This window comes from Temnothorax curvispinosus, unplaced genomic scaffold (genome assembly GCF_003070985.1).
Source record: "Temnothorax curvispinosus isolate PA1 unplaced genomic scaffold, ASM307098v1 QBEX01010630.1, whole genome shotgun sequence".
NCBI lineage: Eukaryota > Metazoa > Arthropoda > Insecta > Hymenoptera > Formicidae > Temnothorax > Temnothorax curvispinosus.
Window position 1 is genome coordinate 246,930 of NW_020220410.1, and position 20,209 is coordinate 267,138.

Consider the following 20,209-nt stretch of genomic DNA (forward strand, 5'->3'; position numbering starts at 1 on the left):
ATATAAATATATAAATATATAAATATATAAATATATAAATATATAAAAACTTTTTAACTATTAATAAGAGATAGATAAACGTCTTTGCTGCTCGGTGCAATGGTCATCGATGTCGTTGCCGCGCTTGACGAGTTTGCTTAGAATTATCTAATGGGTATAGAAACTGAAATGTATAAATGGGGCTGTCTCTTTTTCATACACACATACACGCACACTCGTAAGTAACGGACGTACTCGTGTCTTTGTGTTTTGTAACAAACAAATCAGAGCTGGGAGATGTCCGGAGGAAGCGCTCGCGCAGACCCTCGCATGCAGGAAGGAGCCCCCGGCACGCCGGCGACGATCGGTCATCGGCGACGTCAGCCGTTCAGGATGTCACGATACCCGGGACCGGCCGCACGAGCGTTAATCAGATCCCGCAGTCGCAAACCGTTAATGCTCGTAAAGCGAACCCGGGGGGCGCGCTCTCCTCTCTGGGTGGCATACCGCCAGACGCGGGATACGACGAGGTCAGCTTTCCGCCGATGATGAGAAACGATTACGCGTACGCATCGTCCTCGGCGGACAGGCAATCGTCATCCAGGAGATCGGATCCCGAGGCCACCTTCGAAGATCCCGCGACCAGGCACAAGACCCCGAAGAAGCCGTCAGGTATTTTGAAGACGTCGACCGCTTACGGTCTAGATCAGCAGAAGTACGACGGGCAACAAACTGGGAAGATCGAGAGCAGCAGATCCGATAATTTGTGCGTTTATCGAACCAACGAGTCCTGGCATGTTCAGAAGAACGTACAGTGGGATTCCAAGGACGATAACGACGAATGGGACCCCGGCATCGATGAGAGCAAAGTTATAAGAGAGTTTTCTTATCAGTATATTAATCCTAAGAAAGTGCCGGTGCCATCGAAAGTGGACGATGAGGGCGAGAAATTCGAGACTATGAATTTGGTGCAATGCAGAATCAGGTCTTTCGAGATGAACATGGATGGCGCCAGTCCGGTGAAGGAGGTGCTGACCATGCAGGAGCCGTTAAAGGTATCGCCACTGCAGGCGACCGAGGCTCACGTCTCAAAGCTCGACTGCGCGAACAAGACATCGGCCGTCATACGTAGTTTCGCTCTGGGTGATGCGAATTCTCCGGAGAACGCTTCCAAACACAAGAGCGTCGAAGAGGGACACGCCAAGCAAGCTTCGACCGACAGTAACAAGTCGGTCAAAGATCTCTTGGCGGACTTTGAGCGGAAGTCACAACAGGTTAATCGGCCGAAATCTGAAAAGCGGCAAGAATCGAAGCATCGCGGAGATTACGGCGATAACGAAACATCACGATATGAAATTGCGAGTAATTTGGACCGTCGTGATAGAGACGATGAGAAGGAAAAACTCGTTGAGAAGAACGAAGCTATTACGCAACGTTTTGCTTTAGACACTCTCTATACAGATACTGTACAAATGCAAAATTCCGATGGATCTCTGAAACAAAACAAAATGACCAATTCGAAAGAGAGTCTAACAGATCAATGCGTGTCATCGACTGATTTGAATATTATCCCGAGTCCTAATTGTGCCAGAACGAGTATGACTGAATCCTTATTAACGCACAGTGATCAATTCTCCACTAACGATCTCATTAGTTCTGTTTTAAAGCAGGATGACATTAACAACGAGGATCACTATCTTCCCATGTCTCCCAGAAAGGCTATACTGGATCCTAACAGTGACGACAGGCCGAATCCTAAGATAATGGAGAGTCTGTTCGCCAGTCTCCAGCACGAGGAAAGTTCGTACGTGGAGATGGCGCAGAACGGGATGAATCGCTCCCTTTTGGCACCGAACGAAGGCGGCGGAAAGCACGATTCCGGCGATTATTCCACGCTGGACACGTCCCACTACGAACTTGTTTGTGTCTCGGATAACAAGATAGAGCCGGTATATATGGAGGTGAATCAATTGTCCGAGAAGGAGGACGAGGACGGCAGTAAAGCATCGTCGATGAAAAAGAGCAACGTCGGCGAGAATTCGCCGCATTCCAGGGGCGATTTGCCTGACATCTTAACGGCACTCAAATCCGATAGTTCTGACGCCGATGACGAGTCGTCCAAGGATCTGGATTCCATAGACGCGCCACGACATCCGCGATTTAGTCTATCTGACACCTTCCGACCGGCTTCTTACTATCTGGGAGCTAGCCGCAACATGATCGCGGAATTACACGACTCGTCGGACAGCGAGCTCGTATCGCCGCCGCCGATACCGACCACTCCACCGCCGCTGGACGATTTAGACTCGCTGGACATGCAGGAATCCTTGGAAATAAAGAAAGTCTCGCCGCAGGTGGCTATGGCCAAGGATAACGCGATGAACCGCGACTCGCCAAAGTCTTGGAACAAACCAGCAGGTCAAGTGGAAACGCACAGGCCACCGTCAAGGTTTTCCGACGCGACCATCAGCTCCACCTTTAGAGATAGCAGGATATCGTTGGAGAGCGCATCCGGAAGCGATTCGATCGAGCTCAGAAATCCAGAGGAGGAAGCTCGGCACAGACAATTGAAGAGAAGACCGGTAAGTGACGACGTTTGCGAGGTTCTGGACAGTCTGGACGAATTGGAATCGTTAGGAAGTCGTTTCGACACGAGCATCTTCCTTGATCAGTATATGGAGGAATTACAGGCTAGAGATGCGTTTAACGTAGATCTTTACGCGAAGGATCTGAGCTACAACAGCATCTATGGATTCAACGAGAACATGCTGGTGGTCGATAAGCTGCAGAAGACCACGTGTCAAGATCTATCGAGGAAGATGAAATTAATGTCCAGCAATCTCGACCGGCCGTTCGATTATTCCGGCAAAAACAAAACTGGCTCGGCGAGCAGCCTGCCATCCATGAGAGTGTCCGATCTACCGCCGACCCACCAACACTCGCAGTCCTTCACCGGTGACGCGCATTACGAGAACGTCACGAGCTTCTCGCCGTTTCGCGGTTCGCCGGCGGTTCGACCCGACAGTGAGCCGCCACGCGACAGCGTTCACAGGATGCAGAGCACGTCCCAGCTGCCAATCTCTCACAGCAGGGATTCCAGCTACTCGAACGCGTCGGCCGCGGCGTCCATCTCGACGTCCATGGCTTGCCAGAGGCCCGCGAGCGCTCAATCCTCGATGCACTCGCCTATCAGCGCGTCCACGTCCTCGGTGAATCACGGCAGCACGCTGACGAGTATGCTGCAGAACGTCAACGCGTATTCCGAGCAGAGGTTCCCGAATCATTCGAGATCCGCCAGTCACGACACGTGTGTGCGACACGTGCTGCCGACTCATCGATCGACCTCCAGCCAGGACTCGAGTCATTATCCCGGTTCAATGCCGATGCAACCCGTTCCGCAACAATCGTATTTGCCGAACGCCAGCGAGCAGCGTGCCCAGAGCGATCAATCGGGAGCACCCTATTATTATTCTGATCTCCAGGCGAGTGTCAACAGCGTGGACATGGAGATGACCAAACCAATGATCGGCCATACCTCGCGATTACCTCAACTGAACAATCAAAGGGACGACGCGGCGATCGGTTTGAACAAGCGAAATGATATCGGCCGTATAGTGAACCCGATCGCGCGGCAAATGCCGCGGCAGATTCAAGTGGACGACATAGACGAGGCTAGACGCATCGCCGCGGAATTGAGACGGACGACCTGCCAATTGCTGGGCGACAACAAAGCCGCTCTCGTGGACAAGAGAAACTTCTACGAGGCCGACACGCTACGCCGGGTCAAGTCTACTGATCCACTGCCAGATGTATCTCTGCCCGAGGCTAGAAACTTATATCCCCACGGACTTAGAGATAAGTCCGTTAATCCAGGCAACATCGATAACGCGGAACCGATGCACGTCACACAAGCGTCTCATCGTCGGTCAAGATCTCTGGAGGGATTACTCGACGACGTCGGTTTGCAAAATTTAGTGGAGCAACGAAACCGAGCTAACCGAGCGGCGGCAGCGGCAGCGACGGCGACAGCGACGGCGATTTCATCGCCTTCGACCAGTCAGATCGAGGCAACGCAGCAAAACTTGCCGTCATCCGGCAGTCATAACGCCATGACCGAGAGCAATTTCAATTCCGAGGATCCTTGGGAGCAGGATAGTCTTTGGTGCGAGAGTCTAAGGAGAGTGAGCCTGCGAAACGCCAGATCCTTGGATAATCTAGACAGTCCGCCGAGACCTGGAAGATCCGGTGACGCGAAGTCACGCGGCAGGATCACTCGGGGAGCGACTTATGTAAACGACAGTGTCGCTTTACGCAGGGACAACTGCGCGGAGGAATCTTCGTGCGGCGAGCGACCGCGAGTCAAGCGCAGGACGAACAAGGATCATCACACGCGAGAACGGTCGATCGTGGACGACGAGGACGTCGCTTACGAGACCCTGTCGATGGAAGTGACCGGCGCGGGCGGTTACGTGTGGGACCCGCAAAGCAAGACCTACCACAAGCCTACCGTTTCGGACAGGAATCATTTTTTAGAGGACGGCAACCTTCCCCCGGCTCGCTCGATCCCGGACGTCCGGATGTCCGCGACGTCCTTCGAGCTCGACCGAGAGAAGCTCCGCCAATGGGATTTGTTGTCGAGCGCCTGCTTACTCCAGGAGCAGCAGCGCACCTCGATGGCGGACTCGGGGCGAGGGTTGCCGGTCGTGGAACATCCTGGAGACGCTCACGATTCGCGGCTCGCCGTCGTCGCGGCGGCGGCGGCGACAACGACGATGAATGCGACGACGACAACGGTGATGACGACCGCGATACCGACGACGATGACGACGACGACGACGACGACGATAACGACAATGGGCACGATCGACAGCGAGCAAGTAGACGTTATCGTAAAGCCAGTCGATATCGCGGATGTACGCGACGTCTTGCCGACGAAGGTGCCGATCAAGAGGCAGGAGCCGTGTAAACGGGCTGCAGGTGAGTGGCTCCTCAACAACGCTGAGGTGTACAGACAGTGACTATACGTGGCCGTGTTCCAAATCGCCAGACTACCCGCCACACGACCGGCCGGCCGACTCCTCCCACGTGACCACGGATTCTAGTGCGATAGGTGTTTAATCCTAAATAGTAGAAGCTGTTATGTAAGCGGTGCTTTCACAAATATTCTTTCAGCGCCATAGAGACCTTGTGGCAAGTTTAATGAAAATTTGAAGATAATTCATCACTCGTCCCGTCATCTTAAATTTTCACGACCGAATATTTCGATAAATGATGCACGTCAGATCGAAGCAGATGATTGTCAATTTATCTTACTTTAATTGCCATCTATTATCAAGTGGTTCAGAAAGCATTCGATAATCTTGGGACATGTTCTATCTTGCGAAAATAAATGTAACTTTACCGTTTAAGCAGCAAAATAGACGCTTCGAAACTCCTTAGATGTTAAAAAATAGAAAATTATAATAAGTGCAAAAATATTGATTTAACTAACTGGTAAGCATCAGTTAAAGCTCGCTCTTTAGGATTAAACTCGATGTTTTCGCTACCAAATGTACCTGCGCTTGCGGTGGCTTGCTCAGCGATGCAGCCACTTCTTTGTCCTTGTTAATTATCGACCAGGCCGTGATCCAGTTCACATTTATTCATCGCGATTCTCTCTTTTTGTTTTTGCCAGACCAGTTTGTTAAATCCTAGGATCAGTTTGAATAATGCAGACGTAACTTTGAGCGACGCGGATGAAAGTTGTACGATCGATGCGACTTGGAACACGGCCTGGTGCGCGACTGTAAGTGTGTGTGTGCGTTTGCGAGACGATTAAAAACGCGGCTTGGTTCATCACAATTATTTACTGTGATTATTCAACACGGTGATTACAAGCAACATCGAATTTTCGCGATAAATGACAAACGATTAATTTATATGACAATAGCAACAAAATGAAGAAATAGCAGTAAAATATTGTTGCGCTATTAGAAAGTTATAACAAAGCTGCGACCGCGTATGTATGCGAATGCGTGTATGAGTGCATGTGATAATATTTTTAGAATATATGTACCATTTAAGATTTATTACATTACCGCCGAAAAATTGGTGTAAATCCAAGACGATTATGTTCTCTATTTAATTCTTCCTTTTGTTCATTTAACTTAAATCGTGCCAGTTAATTGACTCAAATCGTAAGTAAGTAATGACATTATCGATACGATAAGGGGTAACGTTTTCTGCCAGGGGCGTTAAACAAATGTTTTTTAATCCCCCTCGATTAATTCAAATCGATTCTTGCCAAGTGATTTCAAATTCACGCCATTTACGCAGGATCTCTCGTTCTCACGCGCAACATTTTTTTTTTCCTATTTTATAATCCACATGAAATCGACGCTGAATTGCGAATTGTTTCGTGAGCCATGTTTTTACGGTGATATCGACAGAGCTATCGGTTCTACACAGTTACGCGATACCATTTAATTCAGCCGCCTAGGCAATTTGCCAGAATGTATCGTCGCGGTGTTTCATCGTCACGAAGCATCACAGAATTCGAAGTAGCTCTCTCTCTCTCTCTCTCTCTCTCTCGATCAAGTCAAAGATTAATGGAACTAGCTTTAGGGAGTACAATGTATGCCGTCTCGGCAAGAACATTATTAATTATCCTCGGAAGTTTATTCAATCAACTATGAGATTCGTTCGAATTACTTTAATTTAAGATATGTATATAGCTCGTTATACATAAATTGTACAAAAAAAAGGTAACTGAAAATAAACGAAGAAACAAGAAACGAATCGAGAGTGGAACACCTCCCAGGTAAGTTATTACATTTTCAGCACCGTCCTGAAAACTTAAATTCGTTTCTCATGAGACTGGATGTTATTGAGGAAGGACCAAATTGATGGTGGTTAAGACAGCTCTGACAAATAGGCAGCATTAGTATCACAGATAAGATCGAGTCGTTCTAAACTAGATATGCATTTCCCTTCGTCGCGACTAAAAATGTTCCTCGATATGCAATTTGATTTCTAAATGTGGCAAAATTATTTAACGACCAAAGTATGTAGTAGCACTATGGATAGTTATTAACTATGAAACGGTTTTACAATCGCTATGTATGTGCTATCCTTTCGATTCATATATAATCCACCATGGAAAAGAGAAAGCACATAATAATGCAAAATTTAATGTAATTACGTTATGATTCACTGCTCGTTATTTCAAGCCCGGCTTAAAAATTCGAAAAGAGGTCGCGACTTCATTATCCCCGATTTAAACGTTCGTCCGCGTCCTCCAGCGTGTCTGACAATTAATCGGGAACGATTAGTCGCCCTAATTAATTTTCTTCGGAGCGTCGCCGTTAATTCCTCCTCGGAGAGACAACCTTATCCTTTATACGGACGCTAAGGCCGCGGTTGAGTGACAGCCAGTGCGCTCTCGAGATCGTCCTTACGATCTTCCAGCCGTCATGCTATTCGCGCGTCACGCGCTTTAATGGCAGCTATAGCTGCAGCTCGGAAACTTCGTTGGCATGCGAACGACTTTGTATGGTCTATCGACGGGTCTGTTGTTGCATTGTCGCAAACATCGTCCAACACGTAGAACGCAATATCGTAAGTGCGCGTCCGCGCGCGCAGTAAGTATATCGTCGTCACCGTCTCTCGGCGCACTTGTTCGTCGCACTTTGTTCTCGGGGTCAATAACACGCCGCGTATGACGGCGGCGGCCCCGCTTGAAGCGGATGGATTCTATGGAACCGCGAGCGATATCTACGGCCCGCGCCTGCCTCGTACCTTCGGTTCCTCGCGGGATCGTTAAAATATCGACGAGAGAGAACGCGCATCCAGTAGAACCGAGTTTCTCTCCCGCTCGATCCCTCGACCGTGCCGATCGATTATGCCTTGACGTCGGCGTCGCGTGAGAAATTTTTCGGTTTTTCCTTCCTGATATGTACGTTTCTCCTTTGTGGGACTCGAAGGAAACGCTACAATACTCCATAATTAATGTCTCGGCGGACAGCCACGCTGGGTGTTCCAGATTTCGTGGAATTAATAAGAACCCAGGCAAGATCTTTCGGTCGGAGCCGCGGCGGAAAGAATTGGTTCCCGACGGGATAATATCGGGTCCGTATCGGGCAACCCGATGGATTGCTACACGTACATTTGATGTTCGTTCAGCCGTACGAAAGTCCGAGGTAGAAACTCCATCTAGTCGGATATTGCAAACGTGTATTTTTAACCTTAGATCGTTTGAAATTTCTTGATGCCGACTACAGCACTGCAATGTTTGATTTAAACACACGCTAGTATATATTTTGAGGATTGAAATCGATCGACATAATTTCAAAGAAGTTTTTTTTATATCATATAATAGATGCAAAGACATATCTACTTTACGAACATTTTTTATACGCCAAAATAATGTTAATTTTATTTCCTGTTTGTATGCCATAAAACATGAGCGCATTATATTCGGTTTTGTTACGGTAACATGGAACGACATGTTTATCTCGATTTTATTCTCATTATGGAAATTTATTCTCATTAATTCTGACACACGATAATTAGGGAAGTTTAGATTTTAAAAAAGCGAAACCAAAATCTGATTGTCCGTATTTTGAAAACATCAAAATCGTTGAATATTTAAAGAATCCAGAATCAATTCTCTATATTGATTTTGTAAAATACTTTATTCTGGTTAAAGATGCATTTTTTATGACAAAGAGCAACCACTACCAAGATTAATTTTCTATATTCTGGAAATATAATATCTGAAATAGTTAAAAACTAGAATCGATTCTCTTATTTGATTTGTTAACACTATATATATATATATTTATTTTTGTTGATTTATATCTTCGAAACTGTTACGGATATTTCAATTTCGTTAATTACTCCTAAAAGCACTTAAAAGAACACACACTTCACTCTATTTCACTTTTTTAATTTTGTACTTAAGAACGAGGGTGCTAGCTTGACGAGAAACACGTCTCGTTTTAATCGCGAGTTCTCACCAAACGACTCAAGCATTAAAGTCAGGAATAGAACGCTAAATTAACACTTGAATAGTACTTAATTCTGATGTCAATTTTATTCTCGTTTTTTATGTTGAAGTTGATAGTTTAACAGAGATTAAAAATAACGAAGTATTTTTACAATTTGAGTCCCGAAGCTTAAACCGCAGTGCCTGTGATTGGCACTTCGGTAATGCGGTTCTACTCATCGACTGGCTGCCACTGACCTCGGCGAAAAATCAAACTTTCATCGTCCGCGAAAGCCACAACATGTTCAAGCACGAAGACTCATTTATCACATTCCGAGCCACGAAAAATGAACGTTATTTCTCGAAAACGGCAATCGATCTACGGAAACAATTGCGAATTCTCTCGAATTCATGGCGATCGCATGTTATATACTATAAACGTAATCATCAAATCGGTAAGAAAAATTCCATTTCATATTTATTTAAATTTATTTTCTATAATTTATCAGACGATTGTTAACGCGAATCGCAGAAATCATTTGTGTTTAGGATTTAATTTGAAACAAATGGTTAGAGATACCAGATAACATTTGAGCACCGTGATTTGAATACAAATTAAAGAGACTGAAGATGAAATGGTATGTTGATAAACGGCGTGAGAGACGGCCGCTAATGATAATTCCATATTCGGCAGCACGGATAGAAGGATCGTCAAGTGTGAAAGGGAGGATAACGATCTCGATTAAGTAATCGCACACTCAGCCTCGCGAAATGAAGCAGTATATCGGATTCCAACAGAATGCCGCTTAAAACATTTTATTTTTACGTAGCTCCGACTGATGCCAAGTATACTCTGCGAGACGTGAAATAACGCCACGATAATCCGGACTGTTATCGGAAACGTTTAATTCCGGCAGCGAGCTGACGAAGCTCGAAATCAAAATAGCGAGATCTCGCTATTCCGAAGCGGAACTATATGAATGCATAACTTGAATAAGATATCAATAACTTCGGTATCGTTGTTTCTCCAGAACTTAGAAAATATTGTCATAGTCCCAGTATTCGTATCGTTTCTATATTAACTATATAGAACGGAAGTTTTTAAAGCAGTGAGTTAATGAAAATTGGCGTGTATAATTAGCATATTACGAAAGTAGTAGGACCGCTCCGGGATTATCATCTCCAAACGCCATTGCTGATTCAACCTTTTTACTATCGATTTTTAGCTGTCGATATTTAACTAAAACATATTGCCTGTGTTTATTTATTCCTACATTGAGAACTATTGAGAAAATAAAATATATAACATACATAATGTGTATTACAGATTTTATTTTCCCAACAGTTTCCAATGTGAATAAACAAACGTAGGATAAGAATAAAATAATAACGATATTAAGATCGACTACGTCAACGGCCTGAACTGCCATCAGGCAAACGTCCTCTTTTCCTCAGAGGTAAGACTGTACAATTTGCAATGAGTCTTAAACGTGTACTATGTAATCCAGAATCAATTAAAAAAAGTGCAAGAAGATATCAGCAGTAGTATAAAGCGCGGTACGCGGTATTTCCGCGTCCCCCACGCGTGTCGGCGCGTTCGATCGTCATCGGAGCAACAGTTCCCGACTGGGGTCCTTCAGAATCAAACGGAGTCGCACAGACGGGGTCGGACAGACAACCGACTGCCTGGTTGGATGATAGCGGTCCGCGCGAGTCAGTCAGTCAGTCAGTCGGTGGCGCTCCGCGCGGTTCCACGCGACTCTCGCGTGCGGCGTGGACGCGTGCCAGTCCGCATCGATCGGCGCGCGGATCGGGATCGTGTGCCCGTATGGATCATCGTCGAGAGAGAAAGAGAGATGAGTTGCGTTTCGCGATAAAGTGCGGTACACGTTCGCGCGACTGTGTGATAACTTAATAGAGATCGCTCTCGCTGCACGATCGTTGCAGATCGTTTCGTCGCATCGACTCTTCATCTCCCTCTCGCTGTTCGTACGGTCCATTTTCGGGATTTTATCGCGAAAGGTAGACCAGAGATGCGAGTGACACACGTGCGCCTGACACCGGGTGAAATTCAAACCGTGTAACGGACGTCGCGACAATCGTCGCGTCTGTATCGCGATCCGCGGGCTCGCGAAATTTCGCGGATAAATCGACGTGTGGATACGCGCGCGAGCTCCGTATCGCGCTACGCACGGATAAAGATCGTCTTGAAAGTTCACTCGAGGTCGTGACATTTCAAAGGAAGATGCGCGAGGTTCGTTAAGTGCAACGTAGCGCGCGCGAGCTATACGTGACGTAAGAACCGCCCGGATAATTTTTACGCGTCTCGCAGAGGAAGAATAAGGATCGTGGGCATCGCGTAATTTCTTAGGCGCGAAGCTTAGGTTTTCGCTGCGTTTTAAAATATAGCGGTGCCGCGGACATAGATTGTGGCATGCACGTCGGTGTTAAATTGCTGAAACCTGAAACTAGAGCCGTGAGAATAAAATTTTTACGATGACGTTTCTCGGAAGAACAACACGGTAATGTAGTCTAGAAATCGAAGCAAGGACCGATAGAACTTGAAAATACATACTTTAATTTTAACGCTAGGTCATCGCGAGATATATATCGAATTTCATTATTTCTTGAGTTATATTTACTATAGATACCGTATATGTTATCTACATATATACTTTTATCAGGATTTTATATTAAAAAAAAATATCAAAGTGACGTGTTGTTATGACGTAAATTTTATTGTCACGACTTCGAAATGATACCGAATCTGTTGACCACGAGACGAGGTCAGTATTTGGACTCTGAAATTTTGCAGCATACAAACAAAACGGCAAATACAGAAACTTCAACGAAAAAAATCCGAGCTACAGATCGACGTGCCTCTATTTTTGCCGAAATGGTATCCGTTGTTAATTCAATAAACGAATAAGCCGATAAACTCATGACAGCTCGTATTGATCGATCCGCGGACTTCATCGTCCGCGCTGACGGAACGATTGTGTAAAACCTGCCGATCTTACTCGATCGGCTTTCGAAATAACGGATGTCCCACGATCTTCATTAAGTAATTTCCCGATCGATTGAACTATCTATAGAAGCTATTTCTGAGAAAATCATGTTTTCAATTTCTTCCGGTTTCTCTACCATCCAACATAACCGTTTGCATTGCTATATTTTCGTAAATATAATTACATTTTCGAGAATATATTTAGAAGAATCTTAAACTTGAATATTAATATCACATATCGAAAAAAAAAATCATAATCATTGAATCCTTCATGTACAATGCCTAATCAAAATTTATCTATCAGGGTCTATCAATCGGAAGCTATTTGAAGAGATTTTTTGTGGCTCGTACAAAGTGCATAAAAATTTTACAAGACTGGAGTAATTTCCACATGGATCGGTTCCTCTGAAACAGCTCTTCAAAATCGATCGAGCGATCGGACAATCGTAAGGGAAATAGACTGTTGATATGAACATTATAGACTGTTCGTGCATCGATGCGTTGATCGCGGTCGCCTGTTTGTCCTCGACATTACGGGATACGACGTAGTGCGCACGTGGCGGACAAGAATCGTTCGCGACGCGACGGTGCCCATGACAGGCACGTGGCGTGACAGTACGTTGATCACGCTGCTAATAAGATTCACGGCAGGGAGCAAGGACCTCTCGATAGCTGCGCATCTCGTTATCGCGAGGAAGATGGGCGGGAAAGTCGGTCTGATCTGCGGCAGCTGCTGGTCCGGCAATACAGTCCGGAAATACAGTACGTATAAATTCGCAAATCGCGACTAACTATCTCAATCCGCATTTTTCCTTGTGATCCAATAGAACAATCGTAAAAAGACTCCGTCGATTTTTTGTGAATAATTTTTAAAACGACTGTTCGATACATGCGATTATAATAGTCTTAACGGCAGTCGACAGATCGAAACTTACTTACGGTATCTATGCCGTGTGTATTATGTATGTCGCCTTCCCTTCACTGTTGAAGAATGTTGTATCGAGGATAAAGTATCGACGCCGGAGAGCTAATAGCTGCGTTGTACCGCTCGACGCCGAGAAACTCGCGAACCAATAGTGCAGGGGTATATATTTGGAACGGGATAATTGAATTGGAATTACGCTATTAGTTGCAATCATGATATACTTACACGTAATTTAATACGTTTAATTTGATACGTTTAATTTAATTCGAAGTTGATGATGCACGACTTCCATCGATCGGCCTCATTACACAGTCAGATCCGTCGATTACTATTACGTAAGCCACCGAAGTTAGCGCACGGTCCAAAACCGTCGCGGGGAAAAAGCGTCGTTAAAGAAAAACGCGCGTTCCGGGTTTCCCGGCCCTTTTTCACTCGAGCTATTTCCGAGCTCCTCGTTCGTGAAGCCTCGTTAAATGCGGGACATTCTTCGAATTTCTCGCGAAGACAGACGAAGTTCGGTATTAAAATGTTCGTCGTGGTCGGCGAGGTAATTTGCGAACTCCGATTAAACCAAACGGACAAACGCGCGCACTGCAGAGGCAGTGGAAGGCGAATCGTTAATCCGCGGCGAAGTTGAAAAGGCGCTGGATAAATCGGAGTCTCTAAGAATAATTCACGAGCGACGCGCGAATCACAGGATCGATCCACGGCCGTGCGGTAATCATCTCTTTTGGCGGACCCCGAAGAACGAAGACGTCAAACGTCAAAATGTCGATTGCGTTCGGAGTTGGACGTTAAGTCTCCTTTCTCTTTTCCCGAAAGCCCGTAATTTTTGTACTTGGCGTTGGAATTCGGATTCTCAATTATCGGAGGAAGGTCGTCGCCGATTCGGTCGCCACTCGATTTCTCGATATTGAGGAACGACGTCACGTTACAGTTTCCTGACTCTGGAACACCGCCAGAGGTACTGTTGCGTTCGTGGTATCGATCGCCGCGAGGGGACCGTAAGGCGGGACCGCGAAAGGCCGTCGCCGGGAGAGAGAGAGACAGAGAGAGAGAGAGAAAGAGAGACCGGGAACTCGACGAGTACATTTCGGAAAGGCCGAAGGCCCGCTCGGTCGCAACGCTCGTTTATCCGGCTCCACACGCGCGCGATGCAAGGAGCATTCCTCTCTCGCCGAGTACCGTTACTTGAGCGCCGGCACTTTCGATCATTGAATCCCCGCTATCGTCGTACGCGCGCACGCAGCTGCCGAAACTCACGTTAGACGCCCGCGAGATCAATTCAATCGTCGAGTATTTAGGTAAAGACTTTAAATATAACTAAATACGAGGTTCAATTCGACGAATTCGGCGCATTATCTATCTGGATACTTAATAAGAAAAAAGGTACATTTTACATATGAAAACTTTCCATATATCTCGCGCATTTAAATAATTTAGACAGTCTTCATAATGACTGCAGCTCTGCCTAGATAATACCTCTTTCTATTAATTGCTAAAATATTTCGATTAAAGAAAAAACCTCGGGTTTGATTTCTTTTTTTCCCGTTCTTTTTCTGTAAAATCACAAATTCGTATAAATCAAATTCTGACGTTCTAATTCGAACACATGTTCTTTCTCAACTGCTCTTATCCGAGAACGAAAGTAACGGCGGCTATTTTCGGTCGATAATGAGTTGATCGTGACCAATTCGGTAGCCTACGTCATTGCCTCTCAATAAAGCGGCAATTGAACAGTCTGATAGTTCTCTATCAAGTAGCTCTATCAAATTATATTTCGAAGTTATCTACTTACAACCAAAGATACGACTACCAGATTACTCGGATGCCATTAATTTATATCATTTCGATTTCATATTTGTGATAAATCACTCGGACGTCTCGCGATCTTTCCAACCCGTCCATCTTTCGCGAAGAAATAAATGTTTTGCTGATAGCTCCAGCAAAATAGTTTGCCGTCGTGTCCCCACAATAAAAGACGACAACAAAACAACGTGGTGTTTATCGCGTCCCGCTTCTAGTTTTTCCCTTAGACGGTTGCTGGCAATATCTATATAAGGAAGGTATGTCATTGATGTATAGGTGGTCACGCGACGGAATCTTTTTGCCGCGAAGCCGAGGACGCGCAAGGGGCGCGTCAATTGGACTGAACCTCGGCACATGAACCGTTAAAGCAGTAGGGTTTTAACGCGGTAGTGTGCGCGATGCAGAACGATTTTGCTTCGCAAAACACCGTTAGCCTAGTCGTGGAACTCGCGTCGCGGATTCGGTCCTTGCGTAATGCGTGCCGGCAGCAATAAGGTATGTGTTGGCGATTAATGCGAATTTTTGTTTTTACCGACTTGCCGAAGTATCTGGGGATATACTTTCTATCGCCCTCCCTGTCCGACGCACAACTGCACGTTTCTGCGACATTTTCGATATCTGACAACATTCGATCCTTTACCTCTTTCCTACGATACAACGCGCTACATAAACAAGGAAAGAGCGATGCAATTCTATAGACGTAAAAGTAGGTGACAGGAAGACGTATTTGCACCTGCCATCATCAGATTGATCACAATGACCGTGTCGGAGAGACCGGGAAATTGAGAATCGACAAGAAATTCCTTCCACGTCCGAGCATCGAAACACGGTGGAAAAAGCGGACAGCCCGGTTTGTTAGGTCAGACCTCGTAGATTTCACGTTCGTCGGCGTAGTTCCTTTTTTTCTACAAAGTGCTAACGTAACTGGATCGCTAACGGATGATCATTGCTATGCTAAAACTACATTTCCGCTTGGACGCTTGAATCCTCGCGTGGGAAAAACATCTTCGTGTCCTCGATAAAATGGGAGTAATCGACTTCTCTTCTCTGGTAGAATTAGCCGGGCGAAACGTACCATTTATTCCGTTTCTTGTGCGTGTTGACTATTATATCCCTTCCGCCGCAACTGCCGGCTTGCAACCGATGCTTAATTCGACTCCTTGTGTTTCGCTAAAAGGTGGCCGCCACATACCGGCTAGACATGAACCTCATCGATCGGCGACCATGACGCGACGACGCGCGCTACCTTACTTTCTTCCGGCCGTCAGCTAACGCGCTCAACGACCCTTTTACGACCGTTCGTAAAATGTAAAGGACGATCTTAACTCGAGAACTCGCTCTCGCGACATTTTTGCGCTTTTGAGTTTACGGTGTAACGGCAAGAAGTGTCATTAGACGCAACTCCTCGCGCAACAAGCTCCGCGCTTTTCCCGGAAGAGACGCGAATATTTTCTTACGACAATTCCCCCACGGTTCTTAGTTTCTACTCGCGTGTCGATTCGCAATCAACATTTATGCGCAAGTCGACGAAATGATGTAGCGCGTTAATTTCTTCATCGCATCCATTAATTCTTGATATATTGGAGTTTAAATTCCAATATTCCGATAGACACTTCGATTTAGATTCGCGCATTAAGAGAAATGTTTAATAATCCGTCCGATATTAACTTTCACTGTGCGATTATTTTATATTTATTCAAGTGATATCGCCGGTATTACGACTCGGTCGCCGTATCGTCCACCGGTTCAACGTGTTCGTTAGCCATTCAGAACATTCACGCCATCCACCGTTAAATCCCCTCGTATCATTACCGTTTCCGTCGGCGTACAAAAAGAATTCCCCGCTCGTATTGCTAATAAAGTGGATTCCTAGTTAGCTCGCGTATACACGTTTCGCGCTCAGGGATCACGACGTCGTCTTGAACATCGTGATTGGAAGGTAAAACCGGACCTTGAAGTACAACGGTCGATGAGACAAAGCGACGATACCGAGTCGCCTGACCTACTTGATCACTACAGATCCCGTTACTTGGAGCGTCGAGTCGACACTCGTGTCGGTGCCATAGTGGCTACTTGCTACCATAATCATAGCGGCAAGATTGCGGCAGACCATTGCGCGATCTTGGAAAGGGACGGGGGGGGGGAGAGAGAGAGAGAGGTTCAAACCCGGGAGATTAATCCGCACGGGAAATACATTGCGGCGGACCGAAGTTTGCTCCAGTAGTTTCGCAGATCATCAATGCGATTAGTCGTTTTACCAAATTGCTCTTCTATATAAGAAACAATGATTTCATCGTCGAGGGGCAACTTACTTGCGGTTGTACGCGTATCTCTTTCCCCGCATTAAGTACGAGGACGTACATAGTACGTGAATTATTCAAGGAATGAGAAGTTATTCCTTCGCTTCCTATCGGAGGAACCGTATAACGTATAACGTAAAGTTATGATTTAACTAAGTTTCGTGATTAAGTGATAATCGTTATAAAGTCGTTATAAAGTATGTTAATATCCCGGGAAGTAGAGAAATTAAGAGAATCTTGAGAATCACAGAGTTAGAGTTACATAAAGACTTTTTTTTATTTTCAAGTCGTAAAATAACGTTGGCTATTCTAGTTTTTAGGTGTATTTGCCAAGAGGTGTCTCGCAAGTTTGAAACAAAAACAGGCCTGGTCGCTTGGAATAAATATGACAAGTAGGCTACTACAAAACATGATGTGATTGCCAACGCTATTTAGTACCCTCGCACAATTTTACTTTCGCCCTTGTTACCCTTGTAAGACTTCATTCATTTCTAATTGTGTGAAAATCGAGATTGCTCAGGTAAATAAATACAGATATATGTGGCATTACTGCGAGGCCCTCGCGTGAATTATCTCATGAGTCTCACCGGTCCTTTTCGTCTTCGGATTAGTCGTCATTGTTTTACGGCGATGTGTTAAGCGAGACGTACGGCGGCGTGATCCTATTTTATCTCGCGGCGAGGATACGATAAAGCACCGCGAGAAAACAAGTGCTCGGGGGGTGGCGGGGGGGGGGGGGGGGGGGGGGTGTAAAATATTTATTACACCCGAACGCAAACCCACCGCGCCGGCGTTTTCTTTGCCTTCCTTTTCCCACCCCGCTCGTAATAATGGCGGGAAAACGGAACGCGCGGAGGCAGGGGCGGTCCGGCGTGTACGATGGGGAAAAAGGAAAATCAACACCCTTCTTGTCCGGACCGTAACAGCAACAGGTCGAGGACGATACAAATGACCGTGGGAGTACGGTTCCCGCCACCGTCGTCGCCGTCGTGTTCAAAGTGCCACGATCTATTTCTGTTTGCCTACCGTGCGCGTCCTTCCCGGTTCGCGCGCGCTCGTTCGTCTACCTTCGCCGATTCAACATGCGTGACAGGAAAAAAGAAACGCCCACGCGAGAGTCGGTTTCAACGGGCAGTACCATTTTGCAACAAACCCCATTTAAAAATGACGGATTTCAAATTCCTTTTAAATTACGGAAATTAATTAAGGTGCTTTTGTTGGAATTTATATTGACTTCTGTCCAAATAAAAAAATTATTTCATATGCCAATTTATTTTTCCATCAATCATATTTTTTCATCATTGTACAAATGACGTTGGTTGTTCTAGTGTTAACTCTACAGACTGTGGGTAATCACCGAAATGAGAAATTCAGTCAAAACGTAGTGTTATTCGATAATTGAGACAATTAAGTGGAATGTCAGTATGTTTCATCGAGACATCTGATGTTGAGATAAGCAAAAGTTGAAAGCTGACAAATACGGCATTCAGAAGTAACACGAGGTCGAAAATGGTCTTGTGGAATACTCCGTAAAAATTAGTCGAGTTGGATTATGTGCTCCCACCGTGAGTGTCTCCTGCCCCAACTCGGTGCGAGCTTTCGCGAATTTCATTAACCGCTCTCGAACGAACGTGAACCGCCCTTTTCCCATAATTCCCCCCCGAGCGATTCAATGCCGAATTCTGATCCGGGAAAACGATATTCGCGCCCTTCCGGAGCCGACGCTCGTCGTCGTTCCAACGACTCTTTGACGCCTCTTCCGGCGTCGCGACGCCAGCCGTTAAATCCCCATGAAAAGCACCCCCAACCCCCTCGTCTTTTAGAGTATTCGAGGTGAACAACCCCCGCTTTAATCCCCGTGCATTCTGCACAGTCGGAAATTCCATAGACCATCCTCCCTCTCATCGTTCCCCCCCTTTCTACCGTGAAAGCGTAATTTCCAGCTCAGACCTTCTCCCGAATTCGAAACGCTTCGCGAGATCGTCTTGTCGTAAGTACGTACGAATCGCGCAATACGGCCGTATTACGGAAACGGCGTTTCTCGTAACAAGACGAGAAGTTCTCGTCACAGCCGTCGCCGATTCGTAACGCCATGAAATTCGCGGACACCCCGTATACGCGCGGATAACGGCGCTCGTTTGTGCACCTTGATCTTTTCTGCGCGCGATGCCAAGTGGCACACCTATATTTACGCGCGCACGTGCAGGCACGGGCGCGATCAAATCGACACGCTTGGAATTTTTTTTAACTCCGTTATATTTCCAAACTCCAGACGATTTATTTAGTTTTCATCTGCGCGCCGTGACGCCGCGCGTAGATCGGCGCGACGCGACGCGACGCGACCTCCCTGCGAATTCCGCATTTTAATTAAACCACGCGCATGAAACTCGCGCGAAATTTCTCGCGTTGCAGATTTTGTAATGCTCGCGAAACGAGGTCCGGTTCTAAAACAACGAAATTGGGTAACGTCGCACCGATCTGTTACACGGTCTAACGTTTCCAGCGCGACTTTCGCAATGGGTCGACGGACACATACGTTTAAATTATTATTACACCGGCTCTACGCTCTACACGCTTTAACCACGCTCGGGAGAGGTGGAATATTAGTGCGGATACAAACGCCGATCGATCGGCCGAGTGTCTATTAAATTATTTCTCTCGTTTTCTCGATTATCTGCGTATTTTCGACGTTCTGTGTGCATTGAATATTCCGGATAGCTATCGTAACTTGCATTGCATTGAGGACAGCGATACAGTTCAGGCCGAATGCGTTTCATTGGATCAATGCGTGGCAATTATATTGTGGAATAAAAGAGGAGATGAACGACTGTTATTGTACGTAATAAAGAAGCTAAAAAGTTTACTCGGCGATGCTCCAAATAGTCTAAATATAACACTTTTCCACACATCTTTCGAGCTTGCGAATAGAATGCTCATCAAGTACATTGAGACAATCTAAAAAATTAAAACGGTTGCCCTTTTTATTGCCGATTTTGTTAAAAAAAATCATCGATTTTTAACATTAAAATAATAAGAATAATTGATCCAATTAGACTTTAAATAGCTTTAAATAGCTACAAAGTATCATGAAAATACGAATTATATGAGAAATACATAAATTATTCTTATGTTTACTTGCATGTATAAATAATTTGGTCATAATAAATCTTAAAGGTCTAAAGAAAGAAGTATAATAGATTCAATATGTAATATTCTAGCAGAGT

At 45.6% G+C, this 20,209-nt stretch overlaps 1 protein-coding gene across 10 annotated transcripts in view; it reads left to right on the forward strand.

The window, feature by feature from the left end:
* Positions 1 to 20,209, forward strand: part of LOC112460563 — a 91,229-nt gene that overhangs the window by 48,003 nt on the left and 23,017 nt on the right. For all 10 annotated transcript variants that reach the window (XR_003041453.1, XM_025025307.1, XM_025025309.1 and 7 more), the window contains one exon: positions 268 to 4,956. Coding sequence is in view for 9 of the 10 variants with exons in the window: in XM_025025307.1 (XP_024881075.1) it covers positions 268 to 4,956 (4,689 nt within the window). In the remaining variant the exon portion in view is untranslated. The remainder of the gene's footprint in view (positions 1 to 267; positions 4,957 to 20,209) is intronic.